Genomic DNA, 25,653 nt, shown 5'->3' with positions numbered 1-25,653 from the left:
ATGTTCTGGTCATTTATTTACCACTTCCAAGTAAAAGAAAATACAAGCTTCCTTAACGATCCACCGGGCACCCTTCTTCCTGCAACTCAACAAATTGACAGTCCAGGACAGGATGCCCCGAGCTGTTAGGCTTCCAGGAGGTCGGGTCTTCAGGCCAAATTGTCGTTTCAAGTTTTGTAATTCCTTTGTGCCCCGCTGAGATAGTTTGCCTCCTGTTAATCTTATTATTCAAACTTTCTCGGGTGGAGGTCACGTGTTGTTGGCGTTGTTTCCTGTTTTCCGCTTCCTCCCTGGGGTTTCGCCGGCTTCGTCTGTTCCTGTGCCTTTGTTAGGTATGGTTGCAGGCAGACAAAACTGTTGATTCTAACGGTGAATTGACTCTAATCCTGAATTGAGCTATCTCAATCCAGTAAGAGTATCAAGCAGAGTATATTATACTCTTGCTTTATTTATGATTTTCTTTTAGCATTCATTTAAGTATGACGTATATGTATATAACAATTTTAATCTTACAAAACGGCAGAGGGTCAAGAGATCCCAGACCATTTTTTCAAGGTAGCGAGTGTAGGAGCCCTCGGTAGAAATAGGATGGCATCAATTTTAAATTTGGCTCCACATTAGATTTAGATGTTTAACATGAGATACGTGTCCATCCATTTAAGACCTGTAACATATCTTTTTTTTATCAGTAAATATTGTATACAAGTAATTCGTTAAAAACTCCCTTAGTGTAAAGATAAGCCGATGTTGGATTTTCACAGGATAAAGTGAGGTTTTGGGCTCTCACGTCACATCCAAACTAAATATCATCAATAAGACCAGATTCAATATTGCCAAAAAAAAGAATCTTCTTATTATTACTCAATTATTAAACGAGAAATGAATGTAGCCTACTGTACTTCTTAAGTATTAGCCGAAAAGCTAGCTGAAGCTAACGCTAATGCTAGCTTGGGAAGCCTAACAGATCACCATAAAAAAAAAACTTCTTCAAAGGTACCTAAACAAAAACAAACTCTGAAAGTTGTAATTCAAAAAAACAATCACCGTCCAGGTGTGATTGACAGCTGACAGTTAATAGAAAAATTAAAGACCAAATCCGTCATAACACTGGTCATCTCATCAAACGTAGATTTTTTGGGGGGGAAATTTTCAAAAACATTTTTACAATTTAACTTTTGAAACAGGTTTACAAACTCTGAAACAAAATTAAAACTTGCATGTGTTTCCTACTTATATTTAAGACAGTAACTACAAAAACACTGTTTGGTTTGATGTTTATTAATAAATAAGATGAAGTACAAAAGGTGGAGGATAACTTTCAAACTCTACAATCCATGTTTTGTGTTACACTGCTGTAGTGAGATTTAAAATCCAGTTTTTTTCAATTCAAAAGATTTTTCACTTTTGCCTTTCTGACTCCTCAAGCAGGAGAAGACCGATAACGATAGAATAACACCGACCAAGAGGCTCACTACTCCCACGACAACAGGCACCCACACCGGTAGAGTGGTGGAGCACGTCGGCGCCGGTGCTGTTGTGGTGAGACCGGGCATCCTGGTGGTCGTCGTCACGGGAGGAGTCGGAAGGCTGTTGATCTTGGTGAAGAAGTAGGGACTGAGCTGGAGGACAAAATAGAACTTCAACAATACATTTATTAAAACGATAACTGGTCAGAACTACCATTTCTGTCATGCGTATCATTTTCACTTTTAATTTTCTTTTTTTAAACCTACATTTATTTCTATAGCTTTTTTAGCAATTAAAATACCGGTGATATCAATGAGCTCAATCTGACAGCAGGTGGCAGTAGTGAACAAACATGACAGACTCATCACTTGAGCACATATAGACAGTAAAAGACACACAAACCTGAGATGGACAGTGAAGTTTGGAGCGGTCGTAAGTGAAGTCATTGAACGTTGTCTTCCTGCCTACGGGCTCCAACTGTTGGCACAGATCATTAATCATCGTTTCACCCAAACACAAACTTTTAGTTCTGCTTTATCAGCTCACCATGTTGTTCCACAGACCGATGGCCATCTCAGCGTGAGCTCGTTCGCTGAAGTGAAAGCAGTCCAGAGAATAGAAGGTTGTGTCAGCTTCTCCATTCTGTATGGAAGAAAATACTTTTATACACACACAAGTATTATATATATATACACACACACACACGCACACACAAGTATTATGTATATACACACACACACAAAAGTATATATACAAACACACACACACACAAGTATATTTATATAAACACAAACAAGTATTATATATAGAAACACACACACAAGTATATACACACACACAAGTATATATAAACACAAACACGCAAGTATATATATACACACACAAGTATATATACACACACAAGTATATATATATATATATATATATATATATATATATATATATACACACACACAAGCATATATACAGACACACACAACTATATACACACACACACACAAGTATATACACATTCACACAAGTATATATAGACACAAACACGCAAGTATATATATACAGACACACGTGTGTATATATAAACACACACAAGTATATATATACACACACACACAAGTATATATATACTGTATATATTTAGATTTTTTTCATTTTATTATTTTTATTTCTGGGTGTTTTATTTGTGGTATATTGCTCTTGCTGTTGTTTAAACCGAATTTCCCCTCGCGGGACAAATAAAGGATTTCTGATTCTGATATACACACACACACAACCATATATACAGACACACACAACTATATACACACACACACACACAGACACAAGTATATATACAAACCCACACACAAGTATATATATATATACACACACACACACAAGCATATATACAGACAGTGACAAGTATATACACACACACAAGTATATACACACACACACAAGTATATATATACACACACAAGTATATATATACACACACACACACACAAGCATATATACAGACACACACAATTATATATACACACACACACACACACACAAGTGTCATTGACTTACACCAACACGGGGGATGAAGTAGTTGTGCAAAAAGGGCTGAAGCACTACAGCAAAATCTTCTTTCGCATCATAGCGATCTCCAGATATCAGGCGCTGGATTTCATTCTGGGCACGGCACAAATGTAAAAATCAAACACACAAAACACTGTGTAGAATAGAGAGATAAAGGTATAATTATCATTAGTATAATAAAGTAGTATAGAATGATGGATTCTACCTGGTATTCGTTGTTGACACGTTTTATCGCTTCCATTTCTGGAGAGTTTTCAGTCGGGTTGATAACGCACGGACAGCTCGTCCTGTTATAAAGTGTTACAAGCATAAATTGATTGTTAAATAAAGTTGAACATATATTTACTGTTTGACCTGTTGACTTAGATACTTAGATACTCGCTGTGAATGTGTATCACAAACCTTTGCAACAGAGAACAACCCAGAGTGTTTTTCGTCACTGTTTTTAATGTCGCCATCTCAGAAATCTCCACCACATTGACCAGCATTCGCGGGACCTGTAAATATTTATGTTTTTTTCTTTTGTTTCAATCATTATCAGGGACAACAGGAGCCCATTATTTCAAAGAAAACCACAATCAGAAAACAATTATTATCAGTGTTGTAAACACAAAACAATAATATGTGATTGATATAACGATAAAGAAGAAAATAAATGATATATATACATTTAAATATAATAAAATAATAGGAAATACATTGAAGTCAGAATAAAAAATAGTTAATTGATTTAATGAAATTTTCTAAAAAAATGATCAAATCTTTGAATTCCTTTTTGCTGTTAACGAATTGCAATTAAAAAAGCTGTTACTCAAAACACCTGCAATAACAAAAAGAGGTTCAAAAAAATGATTGTAGTAGATTTACTTTGTCATAGCATCAGAATCATTCAGAATTTGATTCAAAGAACGTGAAGAAAAAGCTAAAACATTCGCCACAAAAATTGATGTTTTAGGCCAAACAGCTTCAAATAGTTAGCCAAGGTGCTAGCATGTGTACAACAACTATTGAAATAGGTTTGTTTGAATTTAATTGAAATATTCTGCATCAGAGGAAGTTAAAAATGTTGTTAAACATGGTAAAAAAAGGATAAAAACAGCTGCTAAAAAGAACTACCAGTCGATTTAATTATTTAAGTACCCTATAAGAAATGATGGTTATTTGACTTCACCTCTTTATAAAGCAGATCCAGTCCTAGCATCAGGTTATGACTGTAGTTTGTTGGCGACAAGTTACTCTGCAGAGGAGAATCAAGAGTTAAAGTCCCACATGTCAGACAGACCAGAGTTCACTCACCTGGTCCAGGCAGTAGCTGCACAGATCATGTCCTCCCACGAATATGGTCAGAAGTTTCCAGTCGTTTTCAAAATCTACCGCCTGTAAAAGGAGGAAAATAAATAAACACAGAGTAAAAAAAGTGCTTTTCTCGACTTACTTTGTCGTCCTTCATGGCCTCGACAAGCGTTTGAACTTGTGCCGGGATCGACCTGTGACAAAAAGAATCTTCCTCAACATCAAACACTTCACACGTAGAACAATCGCGTGTTCGTACGATGTCATTGCTCCGGAAACGGCCATGTTGAAGCCCTTTTGTCGCGACCCTTGACCTTTCGAGAAGCCTTTGAGGGAGGGATTGAACTTTCTCAGGATGTCTGCGGAGAAAGAACAAATATGAATTAAGAACATTTGTGTTCAGAGATACTGACAATTAGTCAAAGTCAAACTTTCCAAAAGTAATTTTAGTATATTTTTTGGTTTTAGGGACAACCAGATACATAACATACTTACTTGGAAGTGTTGTGACAGTGTCGATGGTTTTATCTCCTCCGATGCTACAAGAAAAAGAGAAAAAGTCAATATTTCTGTTCGTATTTTCCATGTCAACATTTGTGATCCACCTCCATGAGACGCCTCTGTATTCTTTATTCATGTCGAACAACGTCCTCGCTTTGGCTCCAGTCGCCGTCTGCCGAAAATTACAATAATAGTCACAAAAGTGTCACATAACTATCGTTTATTAAATAAAATTAATGGGACTTTGGAGCAAAAAATTCCGGCGTGATTGAGCCAAGATGCTACTATACAAGACTTTATCGTAAAAGGGCCTCCCCCTAAAACACTATATTTAATTATTAAATCCATCTTTGCTTTGTTGTTCTAATTAGCTCCATGTTAGCCATTTACGAAATAGTTAGCAATTCAGTTGTTAATGTCTTATTATAAAATACTGATGACTCCGCAACTATTGTTTATGATTAGGTAAGTAAGGGTGTAACAAAGTGTGTAAACAACAAAAGAATACAGTTAAAAATACATATACATTAAAAAAAAAACTTTAGGAAGATCAAGACGACACCAATGAAACTTGGTTTGTTGTTAGCAGAATATCTAATAGCATCATTAGGGTTTTATACATATTTACTAGGATAGATATATGTCTGTAAAATACAAAGGTTTAAACCAAATGACATAAAGAACCTTCATTACAGCAAGTTTAATAAAAGGCTAAGAAAAGAAGCGACTCTTTCAAGCTGCCTGTTAGCATTTGCTAAAGAGCTAGCAAAGAAGTAAACAAATAGAAAGCTAAAGAAATATAATCAAAACACTGATGATAGCAAAAAATGTCACTCTGCAAATATTATTTATGAAATAGAGTTAATGGAACATAAGAAATAAAAAATAGTCTATTCAATTTGCATCGATGTCAGCAAACACCAATAATTCACTCAAAAATGTTGACTAAAAACTAGATAAAAGATCACTTTTTCATTTTTTTAGCAAAATGCTAGGATAGAAATGTGGCTAAAAATGCCAACAAAATTACACAATGTTATTTTATGACAGCATGTTTAATAAAATAACTAATGGCTTAATAGTAAGCAAATAATTTGAAAACAGAAAATCACAAAAATAAATCATAAGACCTAGATGACACTCAAATATTGTTTGTTGTTAGCAAAATAGCTAGTAGCATCATTTAGTCTATAGCCAAGTTGCCAGGATAGAAAACAACAAAATGACACTAGGAACCATCAACACAGCAGGTTTGGTAAGTGATAATAAAATAATCTAAATCAGAGATTGTTGAAAGTCAAGATCAAAGACATGATAAAAAAACATGTGTCCTTCATCAGCAGAGAAAGTTATCTCAATGATAACAGGATGATAAGATTAGTTCGTAGGTCAATGACATGAACAAAACTTATATGAGCGTCGATGATAGCAGGTGTGAATCCAGAAGACAATTTTCACACTTACCGTCGTCGAGTCTCCGACCGCCGCCACCACCTTGACGTCGGCGGGTCTGAGTCTGTGGACTGAAGCGCACACAGTGCTGTGAGTGACAGTTGTCAGGAATATAATCAAATCTTTGTGATAAGATCACCTGAGCCTGGCACTGACTCGGACGGGTCAAGGTCGATGCAGGAGAAGTTGCTTCCCCAGTTCTAAAAAAAAAGAAGGAAATGATTATGATGTTGTGTGTCTCTGTTGTACCACGATTACACATCAATAATAGGGAAGTCTTGCGTGGCTCGCATACGTACTGGTACCGGTCCGGGCGTCGGTTCGGGACCAGCGTACGTGTAGTTGCTGTTGCGAAAGGTTCGGATATACGGTGACGCCTGAGGAGACGTGAGAACATTATTATTTTACAGCAGGAATTCCACACATTTCTCAAACTTGCTGTACCTTCGTTGGACATTTCAGGCTGAGGTGAGGTGTAAACTCCAGCTCGGAAGTTTTATTTCCCAGTGGCTCCAACTAGGAAAAAATGTGAAACATTTAAAACCAGCACAACATGCAAGTTGTTGAGTTTTGGCCAGAATCTGTTGTTACGATACGTATCACGATACATGGACTATGCTAGGATATATTATATATTGTGATACTGTAGTAACAAGGATAAATGTTAAGTATTGTCCAGTACTTGACTCTGGTGTTGCAGAATTTACCAGACCACGTGACTCTTGACGAAGTCGTAACTGCTTTCATTGGTTTTAAAACCAAAATATGTCCAAACATCAGCTTTAAAATATGCTGGAGCCACTGTATCCTCTCGTCCTCAGTCATCATTGGGATCTTGTAGGATTTCATTGCATGACTTTTCATTTGTTTTGAAACCAAAATATGTCCAAATATTAGCTTTAATAGCTGCTTGACTCACTGTGTCCTCTCGCCCTCAGTCATCACCGGGATCTCACTGTTCCTTTAGCTCAGAGGACAAAGTAATGACTGCTGCCATCTAGTAGCTTAAAGTTGAATTGCGATCATTTTGAAAAAAAGAGAGATATAGAGATTTGTGTCCAAATAAAAACAGGTTTTGAATCCGGAAACACGATTTGATTTTGAACTTTTAATACAATTTTGTAACTTAAACGTTGTTTACGGGCTGGCAACCTGTTCAGGGTGTTCCCTAGCCTCTCGCCCTAAGTAGCTGGGATAGTCTCCAACCCCGTGGGCCTTTATCAAGGAAATCAGTGGTAGAAAATATATTTAGTAATTAACTTAATGAACATTAATTAACTCTTTTTTTATTCATAAAATAAACTCTTTACGCTTCATTTTTTTTATATTATTCGTATTTCAACTCTAGATTCAATTTTCTTAATTAGTATTTATTTCAGCTTTTTTTAAAAAATTTATTCTATTATTTATTTTAAATGGGATTTTTTATTCATTAATTAATTTTTAATAGTTTTTTTTCTGATTCAAACCGTTGGACCGTGACCGTAGCTGCAAACACCCTCAACAGGCTGACAGAACTTCACTCAGAGCACCGATAGACAAATAATGAATTGACTTTTCATTTGTGTAGATATCATGAGAGGAAAGATTGATTTTGATCAAGGGTCTCATCGTGTCGTTAATCTTTACCATGTTGTTCCAGAGCGAGCGAGCCATCAGCGTCTGGGCCTTCTGGCTGAGATGGAAACAGTCGGCGCTGAAGAAGGAGCGATCTGGAATTCCGTTCTGTCACGACAAGATCAATCTCAATAAAAGAAACGTATTCATCTTCTTGTTGGATAGATATTCTGGACAGCATTGAGGCAGTAACGAGAGAATATTGAAGACTTTTATCTCAGTGGTTGAAGGTCTGTGTGGGCGGCGCGTTACTGTACCGGCAGCCGAGGAAAGATGATCTCCCTGAAGAAAGGCTGGACAACCACAGTGAAGTCTGGACGGGTGTCGTAACGCCCCGACTCCACCAGGTGGGTCAGTAACTCCTGAGGAGGAAGAAGATGCTTTTGTAACACGACAAGGCTACTGAACTCAGTCAGGGGCCAGAATCTGTTAGTCTGGGGCCAAAAAAAAAAGTATATTTACCAAACAGGCTATAAGTCAGATTCTGATTCATCTCTGTGTTTGCTCTCCTTCACCAGAAACATCACAATTTTACTTATAGTGTACCTTATCTTATCTTAAACACCAACACCTTTAAAGCCGTGATGGGTAAATGTAGCTCCATCTTTTTTTAGGCCACTAGATGGCACTCTTTTCTGTATAATCTTTGTCTTTCAGCAACTAGTTCAACATAACCTATCATTTTTAATCAAAGAGCACCATCTACTGAGCTTAGAAAAATGTCTGTCTCGCCTGCAGTTGATACAGAACTCAGAACTGCAGCGTGAATTCTGACCCGCGCTAGTAGAAGAACTCACATTTCCGCGATCCTTAAATCTCTTCACTGGCTGCCAGTTTCTTTCAGGATCAACTTTAAAATTCTGGTTCTTACTTTCAGAGCTATTCATGGTCAGACCTTCCATCAGTGATCTGATCCAGCCTTAGACCCCAGCTCGGGCTCTGAGGTCTGTGGATCAGAATCTACTGATGATTCCTGATGTTTCCTTGATTCTCCTGTGATTGACTCCTGTGTTTGTCTCAGTGGTGTCTTGGCCTTTTTAAGTATTTATTTTATTGAGTATTGTTTTAATTGTTTACTCGCTTTCTGACCCTGGTCTAGAAAAGTGCTCTACAAATATTACTCACTTACTTACATATTAACATGAAGAATAATCTATGTTTATTTTGAGACAAATATTCAAAGTAGTTGATTTTACCTGATAATTTCTGTTCACTTCTTCCACTTTCTGTAGAGCAACAGAGTCAGGCTTGGGCAGGATGACGCAGGGACACAGAATACTGGCAAAGAAGAAGAGAGTTTTATCATATCAATCGATTCTACTGAAACAAAGCAGGAGCACTCACTTGACCAGCCACGTCGGACATTTCAGCGACGCGTTCAAGTGCATCTCCCTCAGTGGGAGGATGTGAAGCGGCTCGACCAGGTTCACCAGAGCTCGAGGAACCTGAGACACAAACGTTCACCTCAGACCTGATGGTCACAGAGGAGACACAAACGTACACAAACCTCTTTGTGGAGATAATCCAGGCTGTCTCGGACGTGACGCACGTAATTATCCCCCGAGTACAAAAGCTGTGTTAAACAGTAGTTATGTGTTCATCAAGTTGTTGTTTTTTTTAAACTACATATTCCGACACTTACAGAATTGTAGCAGTGATCGCAGATGTCATTTCCACCGATAAAAACAGTGATCAGCTTCCAGTCGGATTCAAAGTTGATTCTCTGCACAAAGAATTGAGAGAAAAATGTTGATAAAAAAAACAAAAAGGTGAATTACACGTTATATTTTCTGGCTGTATAAATATTGTGTGATATTAAAAAACAATTCATGTCAACATACCAACAAAAACGAAAATATTGATGATAATTTAAAACAATGAGAAATAAAAGTATTTAAAGAGAATAAAAACATGGATACAAGGAATTGAAAATTCACTAAATGGAATTAATTACACTTAATTACAAAATAATAATAAAACATCCTAAAGAGTAAAAAAGAATAATTAATTAGTTTTTATTTAATGTTAATTTTAATTATTTTAGATCGAAAGTTAGAATGGAAGTGGTAGTAAAATATGAAAATGAAATATTTCTATAAATAATTATGACAGAAATTAATATTAAAACTTTTAAAATATATATATATTTTGGGTGGGAGGAAACCAGAGGGCTCGGAGGAGGCTATAGAGACACTATATAATAGTTAACATTCACAAAAATCTCATTTACTCACAGAGTCGTTCTTCATTCTCGCCACCAAAGCCCGGACCTGCTGCGGAACGTCTCTTCGGAAAGATAAAGTATGAGAGTAAGTAAGATTATGAAAACACAGTCACTTTGATTCACTTTTACGCCACACAATCACTCACTTGCTCTTGGCCCCGGCCACCGCCTGGTTGAGAAAGGCCTGAGGAGTCGTCTGCTGGCCCATGTCGACGGAGTAGCCCGTCAGCTCGTCATTGTAAAACTTCAGGATGTCTGATTAAACCACATTATTGAGACGTGCAAACAACACTCGTTCAAGTCGACGCGTCTGATGGAACTCACTGGGCAGAGTCGTCACGGTGGTGAGGTTGTCGTCTCCGCCCACACTGCAGAGAACACCGGTTAAGACCCTTGAGCAAGACGATGCTTCGGAGATGTCGCTGAACTTACCTCCAAGATAAACCTCGATACTGATTCAAAACATCCAGGACGTCGTTCTGGCTGGAGGCGATACCGTTGCCAGCCTGGCAAGAAAACAAAAGTGGTGCAGATGATGTTCAGTTCAGTCTTCTGGTAAAAAAATTGAACCATCAGTTTCTCACCGTCAGAGAGTCTCCCACCGCACCGATCACTTTAATGTCCGCCGGCCTCAGTTCATGAACTGGACAAATAAATCCATGATCACCGTTCAAAAACATCATCACTGTCATACAAACCAATGACCGATCCTGTCAACTAAATTCACGTTTGCCTTCAAGGCTTATCCATCTAATGTTTAGCAAGATATTTAAGAAACCTTTTTAAAAAACGTATTTCCCACGATTGTAGTGAATACATCTTTACAAATATTTTGGGTCTGGTACATGGACAATGTATGTAAGTAAGTCATTTTCATTTGTAAAGCGCCTGTTGCAGACCAGGGTCACAAAGTGCTTAAACAACAGAACAATAGACAGTTAAAAATAAGTACAAATTAAAAAACTTTAGAAGACACGACAACACTGTGGCAAACTTAATGTCCCCATTTATTTGATCTAAAATATAAATTAAAGTTCTTTAACACCATTTATTTTATTTTATTTCTTTGAACTATGCACCTCTACATTTGGTCAAATAGAAGCGCAATTGCTGAAGATAATTGCTATACGATACTAATGCTAATGCTAATCCGTTTGGTTTATTCCAAAGACATTGTTTCTTTGACAGTATAAAAATCACTCAAGCAGGAGACAAGGTTTCCATTAATCTTAATCTCAACACCCTGTAACGTATCATAGATTAAGAAACCGTAAAAAAAATGAGGGTTATTTTGCAATACCAGCTAGCTTAGCTTGTCGCTAACAGTGCTAGCAGAAGTGGATCTGAGGTGAACTTTGTATCTTGGATTATTTTGAAGATAAGAATCAGTGAATCGCCAATAAAACAACAATCGTACAATTTCTTATTTTATCTACAAATTTCACACAAATCTCTGACGAAGTTTTCACTCGACAAAACTGGCTCGCAAAACAAGGCAAGTCAAATATTAATTGGAATCCCTATAATAATATATGCTATATATTTATCTTTGATTTTTCCAAATATCTTTTAAAGTGATCGATTTGCACATCGTTTTTTTGGACGTGCCAGGTCGCTTGTAATCTGACTCAAGTCGAGTGCAACCATGAATTAAATCAATAAAAAATGACACTGTAACTAGGTTTGTGTTTCCATTACTTTGGTGTGTTCGATCTCAGCTATTCATTCGTTTTTTTCTATGCATATTTTTGAGAGACAAATTTTCCTAAGTTAAATATGACATATTTCTTTGTTTAGCAAGCTTTTGGATGATGCCAACGTTTTAAAAACCTGTAAATATCAAGCAAGGTTTGACATTTTGAAAATCAGATTTAACTAAGAGGTCAAAATATTGAACCCTGTCGACGTAGTATTTAGGAGGTTGAGCAGAAACTAGTGCATTTTCATTGGTTTAAATAATCCATTTATACTTATATCACTGAAATTGTCTTAATTATACCTTTAATAATACTGTTTCATTTAAATCATTGATCTATAGTATTTTACACACATGCCTAGAATTCATCTAATCAAGGAAAACTCTCTGGGTCACAGTGTCGTCGTAATTCCCAGGATCCTCAAAACATTTTCTCTTGTGTTTCTCTGCGTTCCAGATGTTTCTCACCTGAGGTTGGTGTGGACGGTGACGGGTCGAAGTCTTCACAGGGCATCTCTGTAGCTGTCGCCTGAAACACAGAGATGTCAGGTCTGATCGAGAAGGAGTCCGACAGGTGTCACTCACGGCCTGCACGAGAGACGAGGACAGGCTTTGGTGATATGACGGAGAGTTTCCTTCTGTCCTCAGGAAAGGTCGTTCCTTGAAGACAGAGACATATTTACAAAGTTAACAAGGATCGAACTTTGAAAAAATGTTATTTATTCATTTTATTTTATTGATTGATTTGAATGTGAGGTACAAATAAATATATGTTTGTTTAGACACACTTCAGAGCTGATATCTACACATTCTTACATCAATAGCGATGACATTGTACTAAAGAAAGAGTGCTTTTAGGTATTCCATGTTTTCTTTTCTGTCACCTCATACAAGCAGAGGCAGAACATTCTGACTGAAAATGTATTTTTTTGCACGCAAAGTGTGTCGCAAACTTTTTGTGGACGTGTTTTTTTAACAATGCAGGTTAAGGGGTCCCAAACCTTTTTATTATAGACCGTAGTCGCACTGTTTTGGAATTGTTTGGCTTGCAAATCATATTTAATGTGTGACCACATTTCTTTTATGCTTTACAGTTCAATGAAGTTTATGTAAAATAAAAGTTTTTTTTTTATTTACAGTTAACATATATGCAGTGCTCATTTTAGTGTTGCAATTAAACCTCCAGCTGCTAGATGGCAGCGGTTATTACATCCTACGCAGCTATAGAACATTAAAATCCCATAATGACTCAGGACGAGAGGATACAGTCGACTCCAGCAGCTTTTAAAGCTGACGTTTGGACATATTTTGGTTTCAAAACAAATTAAAGCAGTTACGACTTCCTCAAGAGTCATGTGGTCTGTAAATTCCTAAATCACTGCGCCTACAAATCGTGATAAATCGCCTGCATTTTACATAACTTTAAAAATACTTCAGGAGATACATAATCAACAGAATCTATTTGTTTTCTCACCTCTGTGGGACATGGCAGCTTTACTATCTTTCCGTTTACATCCGTCACATCCTCTTCATTTGTGGGCTGGAGCTGAAATGAAACATAAGTAAGAAATAAAACAACTTTTAAAAACTTGAGCGTCATTTTAAGACGACGGCGCACCAGGTTGGTCCACAGCTGCACCGTCAGTCGATCAGTTTCCTCTCGCGGGTCAGAAAGAAGCTTTAATCCCTTGAAAAAAAAGAATGTATATTTGTATATATGTATAACTTGGCATATTTAATACATTTAATCATTTAAGATATATTTAACAATGTATTTCCACTTTTATTATGATCTATTTAATGCTCATATTTAATGATATTATACTATTTACAATGTTTTGCATTTATAGAATTAACACCATCATGATGCATCCTCACCAACTATTTATAGTGTTTTATATGGTATATTGTTTTTTCTTCTGTTCTTTTCATTTGCCTTTTTCCATTATTTTAGGATCCACATTAAAATGTAAAGTGAACGAGAGAGCTCCACATCACAAGGTCTTGGAAATAAATGAGATAATGAGTTTATTAAATTGTTTTCAGTTTTTCATGTTTATGTAAAAAGAAAAAAATACTTGAGTTTAAGTTTTTTAAACTTGTTTTACATGATCAATCCATGTGTTGCCTCTGGGTCAAAGTGACCGGGAGGCCTGAAAATATCTTGACCCAGAGGCAACACAAGGGATACCACAAACACATTTGTTTTCCAGCCACTGGGTCACCTTGACCCAGAGACAACACTAGGGTTGAACTGTGTTTCAGATTATTATTTTATTCAACCTTTTTGTTTGGGAGGTTTTTTTGTTTTTACTTCAGAGTTTGTTTATTTTTTCCAGGACTTCTAAGCCACTGTATGGTTGAAGTAAGTTCATCTTGGAGATGTGAGGAAAGACTCACGGCAACAGGCGAGAGGTCAAAGGTCAAAGGCGAATCCTGCAGCACCACGGTAAAATCATCTCGATCTCCGTACCAACGGTTCGACACCAAGAGCTGGTCCAGCGACTCCTGGTGAGTCAGACCGGTAGGAAAAGATAGAAATTAAACAGGCGAACTCAAACCAACATCCTTGAGGCTTCATCCATTCATCGCGAGGTTAATGACTCACCTGCAGCGCCTGAGTCAGCAGAGCTCTCCGAAGTCTGACCTCTCCTTCCTGCTGCGACTCCACAGAGGCACATTTCCTGAAACACAGTTAAGGATCTCAGATAAGATCCACACGTTCATGTGCACACGGGGATGAAGAACAACCACCGTTATCAGAGCTAGTCATGAGATAAAACGTATTAACATAATCCACCATATTGTTTTTAGTGGCTAAAACTAACTGCAATTCACTTGAATCTTCACTTTAAACGCTCTATTTCTTCGTCCCAGCTCACCTGCTCAGGGACGTGTCTCCATCCCATAATGCAACACTGATGATCGTCCGCTTTAACTGCAACCACACGGAATAATTATTCTTAAAATGTGAGAAAAAAAATTTTTGTCGTGTGTTGAGCTGATACACACTTGAGAGCGCAGCAGCTTCAGCACGCCGTCCACGTCCAAGGTCGCCGACTGGATCGAAGACCGAGCCTGGAAACACACGTGTTATCGCAGGTGTTTTGACTCCGGGCTGGTTGACTCACCTTCAGCTCGTCGCACACGTCCAGTTGATCCACGGGCACAAAGAGAAGCACCAGTTTCCAAACATCCTGTCAGAGGCAAACTGGGTCAAATCTAAGACACACACACACCTGAGCTGGAGCACCAACCTGGTGGCTCTGGAGGGAACCAGACGTCCACTTGGCCTGCTCCAACAGTTCGCTGACAACATATGAAAGTGAGATGATTCAGGTTTACTCTGTGTAATGGTTTGTACCTCGGCTGCTCCAGTAAAGCGTGGGACTCGTCCAGGACACTGGTCAAGGTGGGGTTGATCAGATTCAGCAGCTCTGGAGTAGAAACAAGTTAGCTTCCGTGATTGAACAACGAAAAAAGCTTCCATTACACATGTGTCAAACTCAACGTCTCTTGGAATAAATAAGTCAAAAGTCATTATATGTTGCCCTCGGGATGGATAATCAAATTTACAGTGATGTTGATAGAAAGATACCAGTGTTTTTTCAGAGAAAAACAAACATCAACATAAAAAGCGTGCGAGAACAAAAAGATAATTTCATTATCAAACTCATACTTCCTGTTAAGGACTGTTTTGTTCAGCCGGAAACTTAAAAAGCGTAAAGATTTTGGCTCATTGTGTGCTTAGGTTGATACAGAATTCTGAGCCGCTCTAGTAGAAGAACTCACATTTCCCCGATCCTTAAAATTCTGTATTGGCTTCCAGTTTCTTTCAGGATCAACTTTAAAATTCTGGTTCTTACTTTCAGATCTATTCATGGTCAGACCTTCCATCAGTGATCTGATCCAGACTTACACCCCAGCTCGGGCTCTGAGGTCTGTGGATCAGAATCTACTGATGGTTCCTGAACACGCTTCTGGATCTAAGACACTTTTATTTGTTCTTTTTTCCTGATTTTCCTGTTTGTTTTCCTGGTTCCTCTGTGTTATCTTATATACTTAAGTATATATTTTATTGAGCATTGTTTTATTTTTTTAAGTGCTTTGTGAACCTGGTCTTTACTTGAATTTGACATCCCTGTTGTACTAAAAAAACACCCAGTACTTTTCTACCGCTAATCAGGAAAAGTATTGCTGCTTTTTTTTAAATATAAGCTACTAGTGGTCAGGCGGTGTGTTGGCAAGAATCTGGCGATAGCATCGTGATACGGTGGCAACGAGATACTCCCATATATTGCAATACTGTAGGAAGTGTGATATATTTGTAGTATTGTCAGGTACTTGAATCTGGTGTTGCAGAATTTACTTACTTACTTACTTACATGACTCTTGATGAAGTCGTAACTGCTTTTTTTGTTTTCAAACTAAAATATGTCCAAACATCAGCTTTAAAGGTGCTGGAGTGGCATGTATCCTCTTGCCCTCAGTCATTTCTGGGATCTCGCAGGATTACAATGTTCTTTTTGCTGCAGAGGATATAACGACTGCTGCCATCTAGCGGCCGGAGGTTTAATTGCAACAGATAAATGAACAAACGGCATGAATTTTTGCATGTTAATGATAAAAAATAGAACAATATTATTTAACATACCTACTAAATTTGTATTTATTGCAAAGGCGAAAGGCGTTTTACAAATACAAATAACTTTACATTATTGAACTATAAACCATCATGATTTGCAAGACAAAATATTACAAAAAAAATAAAAATTGTTAAAAAATGAATCAATAAAACTTAAAAATCACACAAATACATGTACTACTCTTTCAGTTTACTTTGATTCCCGTCATCTGCTACTGCAACAGACACAGTAGATGCACTAATACAGGCTCAGGAGAAGTTATTTATTAAGCTTTGATGATTATTCTGCTGGAGAAGATATTGTGTCGACGAGGTGAAGGTGAAGATTACAGTTAAGTAAATAAACTGACTATCAAGAGTGTATTGAACATGTTATCAGAGCAGTAAAGTACTAGTAGATTAAAATTAAACTTTTACTAGATCATTTATGATTACGACTGCAGAGATACAGTCAGTCATTTTAGTTTATGACTGTTTAAGAAAGAAAGTTTAATTAAATTATTAAAATTAAATTCATACAGTAGTATTGAGGCTCTCTTACCAAGGAGTCTGGACACAACAGTTGATGCCTCAACGCTGTGGGAAAAAAAAGCCATTATTATGAAGTTTTTAACGTTCTTGTCAGAATCTTGACTAAAAGGCTCACCTTTGTGGTTGTACCGTTGAAAGCACAGCCAAGTCTGCAGGTCGGACATCGTTGACTGGAAATGTTAGCACGACTTTAGTTTATAGAACAAAAACAAGTTGGTTCCACTGGGGCTCGAACCCAGGACCTTCTGCGTGTAAAGCAGACGTGATAACCACTACACTATGGAACCGCATGATGCAATAATGTTCCGTTACTCATTGGACTAACACCAAAGTTCGTGATTAATGTGACGTTTATTGTGTTTGATTTAGAAATTGTTTGTTTACATACCGACAAAACGACTTCAGAGACAAGCGTTGCGTTTGTTTAAAAATCTTTATCTTTGTGACGAACGTTGTTTATTACACGTTATTACACGTTAACAACCACAGCTAGTGTTGCTCGGTATGAAGGACGATAAATGACATCATTATAAATAATTAAATGTAGCTGTATATACACAGAAATAGCTGAGTACTTTGACAAAGTATTAGTACATATAAAGTATTTGTTTAATTTGTATTCATTTCGACCTATTTTTTTTTTTATAAGTGATTGCATTTATACATTTATTGTAATTTATGTATATATGAAATTTGTCTTCCAGAGCAATTTTCTTTAGTAGTTGAACCCCCTCTTCCAAAAAAAGTATTTATTATTATTATAAATAAATAATAAATAATTATAAGTGATAATAAATAATAAAAGTTTGTTTTTACATTAGAACAATTTTATATAAACAGTTTTTGCCACATATATATATATATATTTTTATTCATATATATTTTTTATATATACAGTATATATGACGAAAAAAATATTCATACGAATTTCTCATCCTTCAACAATTCCTCCACATAATTTTTTTTAAAATTTATTTACAGGCTTGATAAAGAATAAAGAAATTAAAAATCCTATGGTTTTACAGCCAAGATATTGGACAAAAATGGCACGACCTACCGTTTGTTGGTGTAGCCTGAGAAGGAAGCATGTTTGTGCAAGGCAGTCCGGCAGCTAGAAAACATAAATATGATATTAATTGTTGGTCTTGTGTTTCATTAAAGCACTGTTGCATTAATTAAATACTGTACCTGAGGCATATGTCAATACCAGCTGAGAGACCACAAGTAACCGTGGAAGCATCATTTTTCACTCGAAGAGTTGTTTCCCTGGTGTCTATTGAAGTCGCCCGATCCGTCTGAAAACCTCTTGTTGATGTGCCGCTTATTATCGGTCTGCTGGTCACCCATCGTAAATAGTAGTAGAGGAGGGGCTACTTGTGAAGTCATATAATTGAACAACAGGCGACATGAGGTAAAACTGAAACTGCCACTGATATGGAGACAAAGCAGTGATAAAAGATCAGTATAATTCCTTTGAAATTCGAGAATGACCACCCTGAGAGCACAGACCTCCGCCAAGCAGCTCATTTACACTTTTGATTTTCAACAATATTGCGTGAATAGAAGGAAGCGCTGTTGCCTTTTTTCCACATAGAATAGAAAACAAAATGCTTCAAAATGTTAGTGGATTGAGAACACCACGTAAACCTGTTTAATTATCAACAATTAATTGAAGTTCCACTATAATCCATTTGAGTTATTTAGCTAACAGACAAAATATCTCACATAATTTCATATAATTTAATTATGATTCAGAAACATCAGGGCATTATTAATCTAGGATGTGTGATGAGTATTTTGGCTTAATTTGGTAATAGTAACCTAAATTATTTGCACCAATAATGTATATGTCACGGTTCAGATTGGAATCCAGTAGGATCTTGAATCCTACTAGTACAATTCCACTAGTAGAATTCAAGATCCTACTAGTAGAGATTGAAATTCCAATCTATACTAGTACAGAATCCTACTACTGTATTGGGATCTGAATATTGGAATTCCAATCTGTACTAGAATTTCTCCTATTAGAATTGGAGATGGTCCTGGTAGAATTCCCATTTGTACTAGGACAGATTGGAATTCCAATATTCAGATCCCAATACAGTATTAGGATTACAATCTCTCCTAGTAGAGATTGGAATCCAATCTGAACTTTAACATATAGTTAAAAGCTCTAACCCTCTAACCCTCTAACCCTCTGCATTATCAGATGTTAAGTGATGTTGCAGTTTTTCAGACAAGAAATAAGCAGTTCCTTCATCCAGGTGAAAGTTTACAGAGTTGCTTCATCACCTGATCATGTCATCACCAGCCACTATCTCCTCTGATAGTCCTGACTGTAAGTTCCATCTTTAAATGCCATTTAAATGACAGATAAGATCTGTCGACCCATACTTTCACGTTTCCATATAGAATTAAATAAAATCTACAGATGATTTTTTTGGACCTGGTCGACTGAAAACATTCCAGATCGTGATCACGTTATTGCATGTATGTTGTCGTTGTGTCTTTACACAACCTTATCTGTCTCTCAAGGACGTCAACTTTGTACAAACCTGCTGTCGAGTCTCACGTTCCATCTCTGTGATCTTGGCTTATCTGTGAACTCTCTCCAGACGACCATTTGTTCACTTCAAAAAAATAACTCAAATGAACCAACACTCCATGTCGTAACATGATTAGCACTCAGTTACTTTTCAAAGAAGCATCTGGATACATTTGTTTGTTAGCCAACCAATGTTGAAGTTAATTGATATTATTTTCAATGTTTTTGAACTGAAAAGCAAACCTAACATTTTACTGTGTTATTAAAAAACACACTACTACATTTATATTAATATAATATTTGTTGATTATTTATTTCATTTTGTTGTTTGTTAATTTTTAGTTATTTTCTTGAATGTCTTATTTAATGTCCTTTCAATTATCTACTTCATGTTTTGCATCGTGGGTCTGAGAGGACTACAATTAAATCTATGCTGTATGTCTTGTATACATATATATTTGACAATAAAAGAACTTGAACTTGAACTTGAATAAATTGCAAAAATGTAAATAATGCATCCATATATAGCAGTGGAGATTAAATATATCCCCAATCATTTTTTTATTCATTGCATCGCTTATCTAAAGTACCTACATGGCATTTTATTGACTTAAGGATGTAGGTAGAATCGTTTGTTCCCCACGGACCAAGTCTGAGCCTTTGGTCACTATTTAATAGTATAATATGTGAGAAAAGTCTGGTAAATTGATGTTAACATTTTTTCTCGGACATAATTTACACAAATCTTCAAATTTTAACATTATTTAATGGTAACATTTAACATAACCGTACAATATAAACCTGAAAAAAAAATTAAATCAGTGTCTTCTCTCTTTAAAACAGTAAATCACGTCAGCGTGAATAATAAAAACCTTCTATATACTTCAACACTAATGTTATCAATAACTTACAGACATTACAGTTGTAGAGCTTCACCAATATTTCTCTGGCTTCATCCAATTGTTACGTTCAGCTCTCTGCTGCCCCCTGTTGTTTGTCACTTGAACTACATTGCACGCGTTAACGGGGTTGGTTCTTCAAAATAAAAGCGGACGTACTAATTCCATCGTGAGTATTGGCTGAAATAATAAAAAACAAGGCAACGAATACAATACGTGTAATAAGCAAAATGTACTCTAAGACTTATCCTTATTGAAATACAGGTTTAATTCTATTAAATTGACCCAAGTATTTCTTACTTTGAAGGTTTTGGATCGGAAGCCGTGGAGGCCCATCACAACAAACGCCATTACAACCCTCGTCAACATCAGACGAGAAACGACGACTTAACCATCCTTTGTTCTTTATTCTATTTAAACTTTACTGACACACGGTGAGAGACACGAATCGCTGGCTTTTTGTTGACGTGTTTATCTCTCCTGTCATCGTCGACGTGTGTTCGTAGAGGACACTTCAACCTTCTTCCTGCGTGTTTACATTCAGAGCTGACTGGGATTACAACCAGACGTTCCAACTTCTCGGTGGATATATTGATTTAATGTGAAGAATACGACACTTGTATCAGTGACGCACTTTAAGTAAACCTAGATAGGATTAAAGTGGGACATATAAAGGTTTATTGTTCTACTTAATGTGTAACACATCACAAGTTAAGTTCTTGTGAATACTCACCACAGCATTTTAAAATGCGTATGTGGTCACCCTTCCACACCACCTTATGCCACTGTTTTCAATTAGTATTTAAAATATTAGTAATAGTACAGGGATCTTGAAATCTTTACTAATCGTTCATGACATACCACGTTAGAAATCGAGTCTCTGGTTGAGCATTCTGCCCTATTCTTGTTCTATTTATAACGTAACATTTCGTACTTCTTTCTCCACAGCAGACATAATGGGTCGCATCTTCCTGGACCACATTGGCGGGACTCGTCTCTTCTCTTGTGCCAACTGTGACACCATACTGACCAACAGGGCCGAGCTCATCTCTACACGCTTCACAGGGGCCACGGGTCGGGCTTTCCTCTTCAACAAGGTAACACTCTGTCAAGCCAAACGCGTTATTGTCCGAACTCATCATCATCATCATCATCATCATCATCATCAACGGGTCGGGTTTGTGAGTTATCAGAAGGTCAAGGACAACGTCCAACTGAGGTCTAAAATGTCCTACCAAGCATTACTTGAGCTGATATTCTGAAAGTGATTTTTTTTTTTGCCTTACAAAAGTAAGTAAGTCATTTATATTTGTAGAGCGCTTTTCTAGATCAGGGTCAAAAAACGCTTAAACAATCAAGACAATACAAGATAACACAGAGACGAACAGGAGTCTCAGAGAATCTGGAAGGATTTCTCTCCTCTGGTCCTGAAGCGTGTTCAGGAATCATCAGTAGATTCTGATCCACAGACCTCAGAGCCCGAGCTGGGGTGTAAGGCTGGATCAGATCACTGATGGAAGGTCTGACCACGAATAGATCTGAAAGTAAGAACCAGAATTTTAAAGTTGATCCTGAAAGAAACTGGCAGCCAGTGAAGAGTTTTAAGGTTTAGGGAAATGTGAGTTATTCTACTAGGGCAGGTCAGAATTCTCGCTGCAGAGTTTTGTATTAACTGCAGGTGATTACAAAACTATTAATTCATCCATCAAGTCATGGATCCATCTATCTAATGAGGAGACATTGATGACAATTACATCAAAACTTTTCAGTACTGTAGTAAGTAAAGTAAATGTTATTTGTAAAGATCTTTGTAGACCAGGGTCACAAAGCACTTCAACAATCAAAAACAATACACAGTTAAAATATATACTTTAAAAGATCAAGACACATAAGACAAACACAGGAGTCCCAGAAAATCAGGGCAAAGAACAAATAAAAATGTCTTAAGGTGTTTCTTGAAGCCATTATTACGGCATACTGTTTGTATTGTCAGCACAGAATAGGACACAGATGATGTTAAAGTTCAACTAATGTGTTGATTTAAGTGTGTCGTAAATTGTTGTTGGACTATATTCTATCATCAGTGTGTGACTGTTTGTACAAAACTATCTTTACATTGAAACATTTACATTAGAAAATGTGATTAAACACTGTTTTCTGGAGATTAAATCTTGTTTACCATAACCACACCCACTCTGAGGTTTGTCATCATGGACTCGATGTATAAACAAAGCGGGGTGTGATTACAGCTGGCTGGAGGAGGAGTGAAGCCATTATTACCTTATAATGGACGCCGCTCTCGTAACCTCTCGTTCGCCGAGGTTTCAGAGAAACTATATAAAGTAATAAGTTGAAAACATGGTCATGATGAGGAACTTACTGCATCTTGGAGAGGAAGACTTCAACTTTTGAAACATGAGAGTGAGTCAGGAGAGTTGGAGTTTCACATTAGTTGAACTTTAAAAATCATGAGTCTGAACCAATTAAGTGGGTTCCAGCTTTGAAACCACATTCTGAACCAGTGTCAGTGTTTCATTCACAAGAAAAACAAAAACAAGATTGACTTGGTTTCTTTAGGGTGAGGAGCGTCACAGAATTTATCAAGGATTCTTAATAGTAGTCTGGAGGTTTTAGGGTAAGCTATCGTTGACCACGAAGGTCCAAAATGTCACTAAGAGAATGAAAATGTTTCTAGTACCTTTAAACCATTGTCAAATAAAAGTGAAACTATTTGGACGACAGAACATGTGACGACATGTTTCCTCTCAGGTGGTGAACCTGCAGCACAGCGAGGTGCAGGACAGAGTCATGCTGACGGGAAGACACATGGTGCGTGACGTGAGCTGCAAGAACTGCAACAGCAAGCTGGGCTGGATGTACGAGTTCGCCACGGAAGAGAGTCAGCGCTACAAGGAGGGCCGTGTGATCCTGGAGAGGGCGCTGGTGAGGGAGAGCGAAGGGTTCGAGCACGCTCCCTCCGACAACTCCTGAGGTCACCATGACGACGCGCTTTTTTTCTCCAGTCTCCTCCTGCATGGCTGCTTGAGTGGTCCGCCATCTGTGACACCAGAATATCTTCAAAGTGGAAGCAGTGGATTGTTGAGAGATTCGGCTGCTTGTGTCCAATCTGTTGTTTCTTTTCTCATGCGTGGAGTTTGTGAGGTTTCAGCTGCTGCAGGGAAGTGATGACAAAGATTGATTCAATTCTGACTACAGACCCAATTGTTCACCATTTATCTGCAACATTCCCTTGCCAGAAAAAAAAATCGGTTCTTCTTTTACTTTAAACATCAGCAGATCAATCGGATAAAACACAACTGTGAACCACTTTTGCACCGTTGGAGCTCCTCGGGATCTATACTTGAACATCTGTTTTTTTTCTTATTATTATTTTTGAATTTGTACAATAAACTTTTAAATACGGTTGACTGTATTTAAGAGTTTAAATGTATTTCATCAAAATTCTTATTGATTGGTTTGAATTGTTTTGGTCAAACAAAATAAATCCATATTTATGGAAAATGCATTTTGTCTTTTTTTTTTTAATGCCTTTTGTAATACAGGAAAAGTTTAATGACATATTTAAAAAATGTCCTCGTCCTTGTTTTAGTTGACTTGTATCATCTGGTGAAAAAGGTGTAGTTTTCTGGAAAAAAAAAGCTGGGGTGTAAGTCTGGATCAGATCACTGATGGAAGGTCTGACCATGAATAGATCTGAAAGTAAGAATTGTAAAGTTGATCCTGAAAGAAACTGGCAAACCGTGAAGGATCGGGGAAATGTGAGTTCTTCTACTAGAGCGGATCAAGTCTCAGAAGGATGTTGGTCCACGTGTCTCTCAGAAAGTCCTGGACTTGGTGCCTGCAGGCTGACATGGCTGGTGTTACTTCCTCAAAGTGGTGAGTTTGGTCGTGGAAGAGAGCGTTTCTTCGCTGACCTCTGAGAGTGAGGTCAAGGTCTGGAGGTAGATGATGTGACTCTCAGTGACTCACTACTCGGAGGTCTCCTGCTCCAACTGCGCCTGAAGTCCTCGGTGTGTTGCTGAGATCTGACTGCTGATCAGACATTCTTCTCTGGAGGATCTGGATCATCTGGTCGAGGATCTCCTGAGTGTCCTTCACTGCTTTATCAGCAGAACATCTGATGTTCTCCTTCTCCTGGAGCAGCTTCACTTCTTTCTCTCTCTCCTGTATCCTCTGCTAGATCCATCGGGAAGTCCCGTGTGGTCGTGCTCTCCCCCCGAGTCCCTGTGGTGTGTCTCCCTCAGTCTGTAGTTGGACAATGAAATGGAAGCGACTATTGTAAACACTAGATAAGCAGCGATGGATGAAACACTAAAACGGTCAAAACAGGAGTCCGCTCCGGTCGCTCCAACGCTCAGTACGTGTGATGGGCGGGGCCTCTGCACCTTAGAGACCGTGGACCGCCCATGGAATACTGCTGGCCCCCCAAACTTCCCTCATGACATGGGGGAGGTGGGCTGCGGCTGTTGGGGACGGTCTACAGTTCAAAGATTGGGGGCCGTTCCCGGATGGCTGCAGCCCCATTGCCCCCGCCCTGCCCGCACAACCGTGGCCCCCCTGTGACCCGGGGGACCTGGGCCGGTGCCTGGCCATTGCTCCCCCGGGCTCATGCGGTGGCACTCGACCCGGCTACTGGCCGTGTCCGAAGGGTATTGGGGGGGACTCCGCTGCCGCTGCTGTGGTGGATCCCTATCTCCTTGACTCGGTCCCCTGCTATGGACTTGGTGGCAGCCTGAAGGTCTGGGGGTCCTCCGTGGCCCGGCCTGGCCCCGGGGCTCTATCCCCTGACTGGTTCTTGTGGCTGCCCCCCTGCCCCGGTGCCTGCGCCTGGTGCCTCCCCCTCTCTGCTTCCTCGGACGTCCTCGCCTGTGCTTGCCCTCTCGCGCCCCCGGTGGTGGTCCGCCTTCTCGCTGGTGTTTGGGGTCGGCTCTGGTGGTTATCTCGCCTGCCGGGTCCTGGTCTCCAGCGGGTTCCTGCCGCGGCTTGGGCCCCTGTGTCTGGATCTGCTGTGCTAGGTATGTGCGCTCTGGCCTGGCTATTTCAACCTCCCCCCCTCTCCCCTCTATATATCTTCACCCGTCACCGGAGTCTGTATACCTGTGTATTGTCTACATTTGTCCCAAACCCACACCTTTTTATTTCTCTCCCGGAGCCCCAGGGATCCACCTCCAGAGCTGCTGCTAATCCAGGATCTTCACC

The 25,653-nt window shown here is 38.3% G+C and overlaps 2 protein-coding genes and 1 non-coding gene across 4 annotated transcripts; 1 reads left to right on the top strand and 2 right to left on the bottom strand.

The window, feature by feature from the left end:
- Positions 1-1,331: 1,331 nt before the first annotated feature.
- Positions 1,332-18,258, bottom strand: LOC148067765 (phospholipase B1, membrane-associated-like). Its single transcript, XM_087805893.1, has 42 exons — positions 18,178-18,258; positions 18,047-18,100; positions 17,105-17,159; positions 17,000-17,034; positions 15,178-15,250; positions 15,071-15,122; positions 14,945-15,010; positions 14,826-14,891; positions 14,696-14,751; positions 14,422-14,497; positions 14,217-14,321; positions 13,432-13,500; positions 13,288-13,359; positions 12,399-12,473; positions 12,282-12,342; positions 10,702-10,760; positions 10,550-10,623; positions 10,442-10,485; positions 10,264-10,372; positions 10,128-10,179; positions 9,536-9,616; positions 9,401-9,466; positions 9,238-9,338; positions 9,090-9,171; positions 8,151-8,255; positions 7,906-8,001; positions 6,721-6,792; positions 6,576-6,653; positions 6,416-6,476; positions 6,289-6,347; positions 4,929-4,996; positions 4,819-4,862; positions 4,583-4,682; positions 4,466-4,517; positions 4,327-4,407; positions 4,202-4,267; positions 3,433-3,527; positions 3,236-3,317; positions 3,019-3,123; positions 2,014-2,109; positions 1,870-1,944; positions 1,332-1,619 (listed from the first exon to the last, which is right to left on the bottom strand). The coding sequence occupies exons 1-42, from the start codon at positions 18,230-18,232 to the stop codon at positions 1,365-1,367; spliced, it is 3,228 nt and encodes a 1,075-aa protein (XP_087662019.1). The 5' UTR covers positions 18,233-18,258; the 3' UTR covers positions 1,332-1,364.
- On the bottom strand, positions 17,204-17,276 carry trnav-uac (transfer RNA valine (anticodon UAC)). The gene has a single exon. It is a non-coding gene; the product is annotated as a tRNA-Val (tRNA).
- A 2,498-nt stretch (positions 18,259-20,756) lies between the features above and the next one.
- Positions 20,757-23,955, top strand: ypel5 (yippee-like 5). Of its 2 annotated transcripts, none has more exons than XM_087805890.1 (3): positions 20,757-20,867; positions 21,382-21,530; positions 23,203-23,955. In XM_087805890.1, the coding sequence occupies exons 2-3, from the start codon at positions 21,390-21,392 to the stop codon at positions 23,422-23,424; spliced, it is 363 nt and encodes a 120-aa protein (XP_087662016.1). In that variant the 5' UTR covers positions 20,757-20,867; positions 21,382-21,389; the 3' UTR covers positions 23,425-23,955. The 2 variants fall into 2 exon arrangements, with proteins under 2 accessions (XP_087662016.1, XP_087662017.1); XM_087805891.1 differs by lacking the exon at positions 20,757-20,867 and adding an exon at positions 20,905-21,015.
- The last annotated feature ends 1,698 nt before the right edge of the window (positions 23,956-25,653 follow it).

This window comes from Callionymus lyra, chromosome 13, assembly GCF_982586985.1.
Source record: "Callionymus lyra chromosome 13, fCalLyr1.hap1.1, whole genome shotgun sequence".
Lineage (NCBI taxonomy): Eukaryota > Metazoa > Chordata > Actinopteri > Syngnathiformes > Callionymidae > Callionymus > Callionymus lyra.
This window is presented reverse-complemented; position numbering and strand designations above follow the sequence as displayed.

Bases quoted from the DNA above. Each gene is read 5' to 3' on its own strand.
- LOC148067765 (XM_087805893.1), bottom strand. From the start codon at position 18,232: ATGATGCTTCCACGGTTACTTGTGGTCTCTCAGCTGGTATTGACATAT. The intron at 15,251-16,999 runs GTAAGAGAGCCT...TTTCTACTCCAG, and splicing joins TGTTGTGTCCAGACTCCTTG to AGCTGCTGAATCTGATCAAC. The intron at 3,318-3,432 runs GTTTGTGATACA...ACTTTATAACAG, and splicing joins GGTTGTTCTCTGTTGCAAAG to GACGAGCTGTCCGTGCGTTA.
- ypel5 (XM_087805890.1), top strand. From the start codon at position 21,390: ATGGGTCGCATCTTCCTGGACCACATTGGCGGGACTCGTCTCTTCTCT. The intron at 21,531-23,202 runs GTAACACTCTGT...GTTTCCTCTCAG, and splicing joins GGGCTTTCCTCTTCAACAAG to GTGGTGAACCTGCAGCACAG.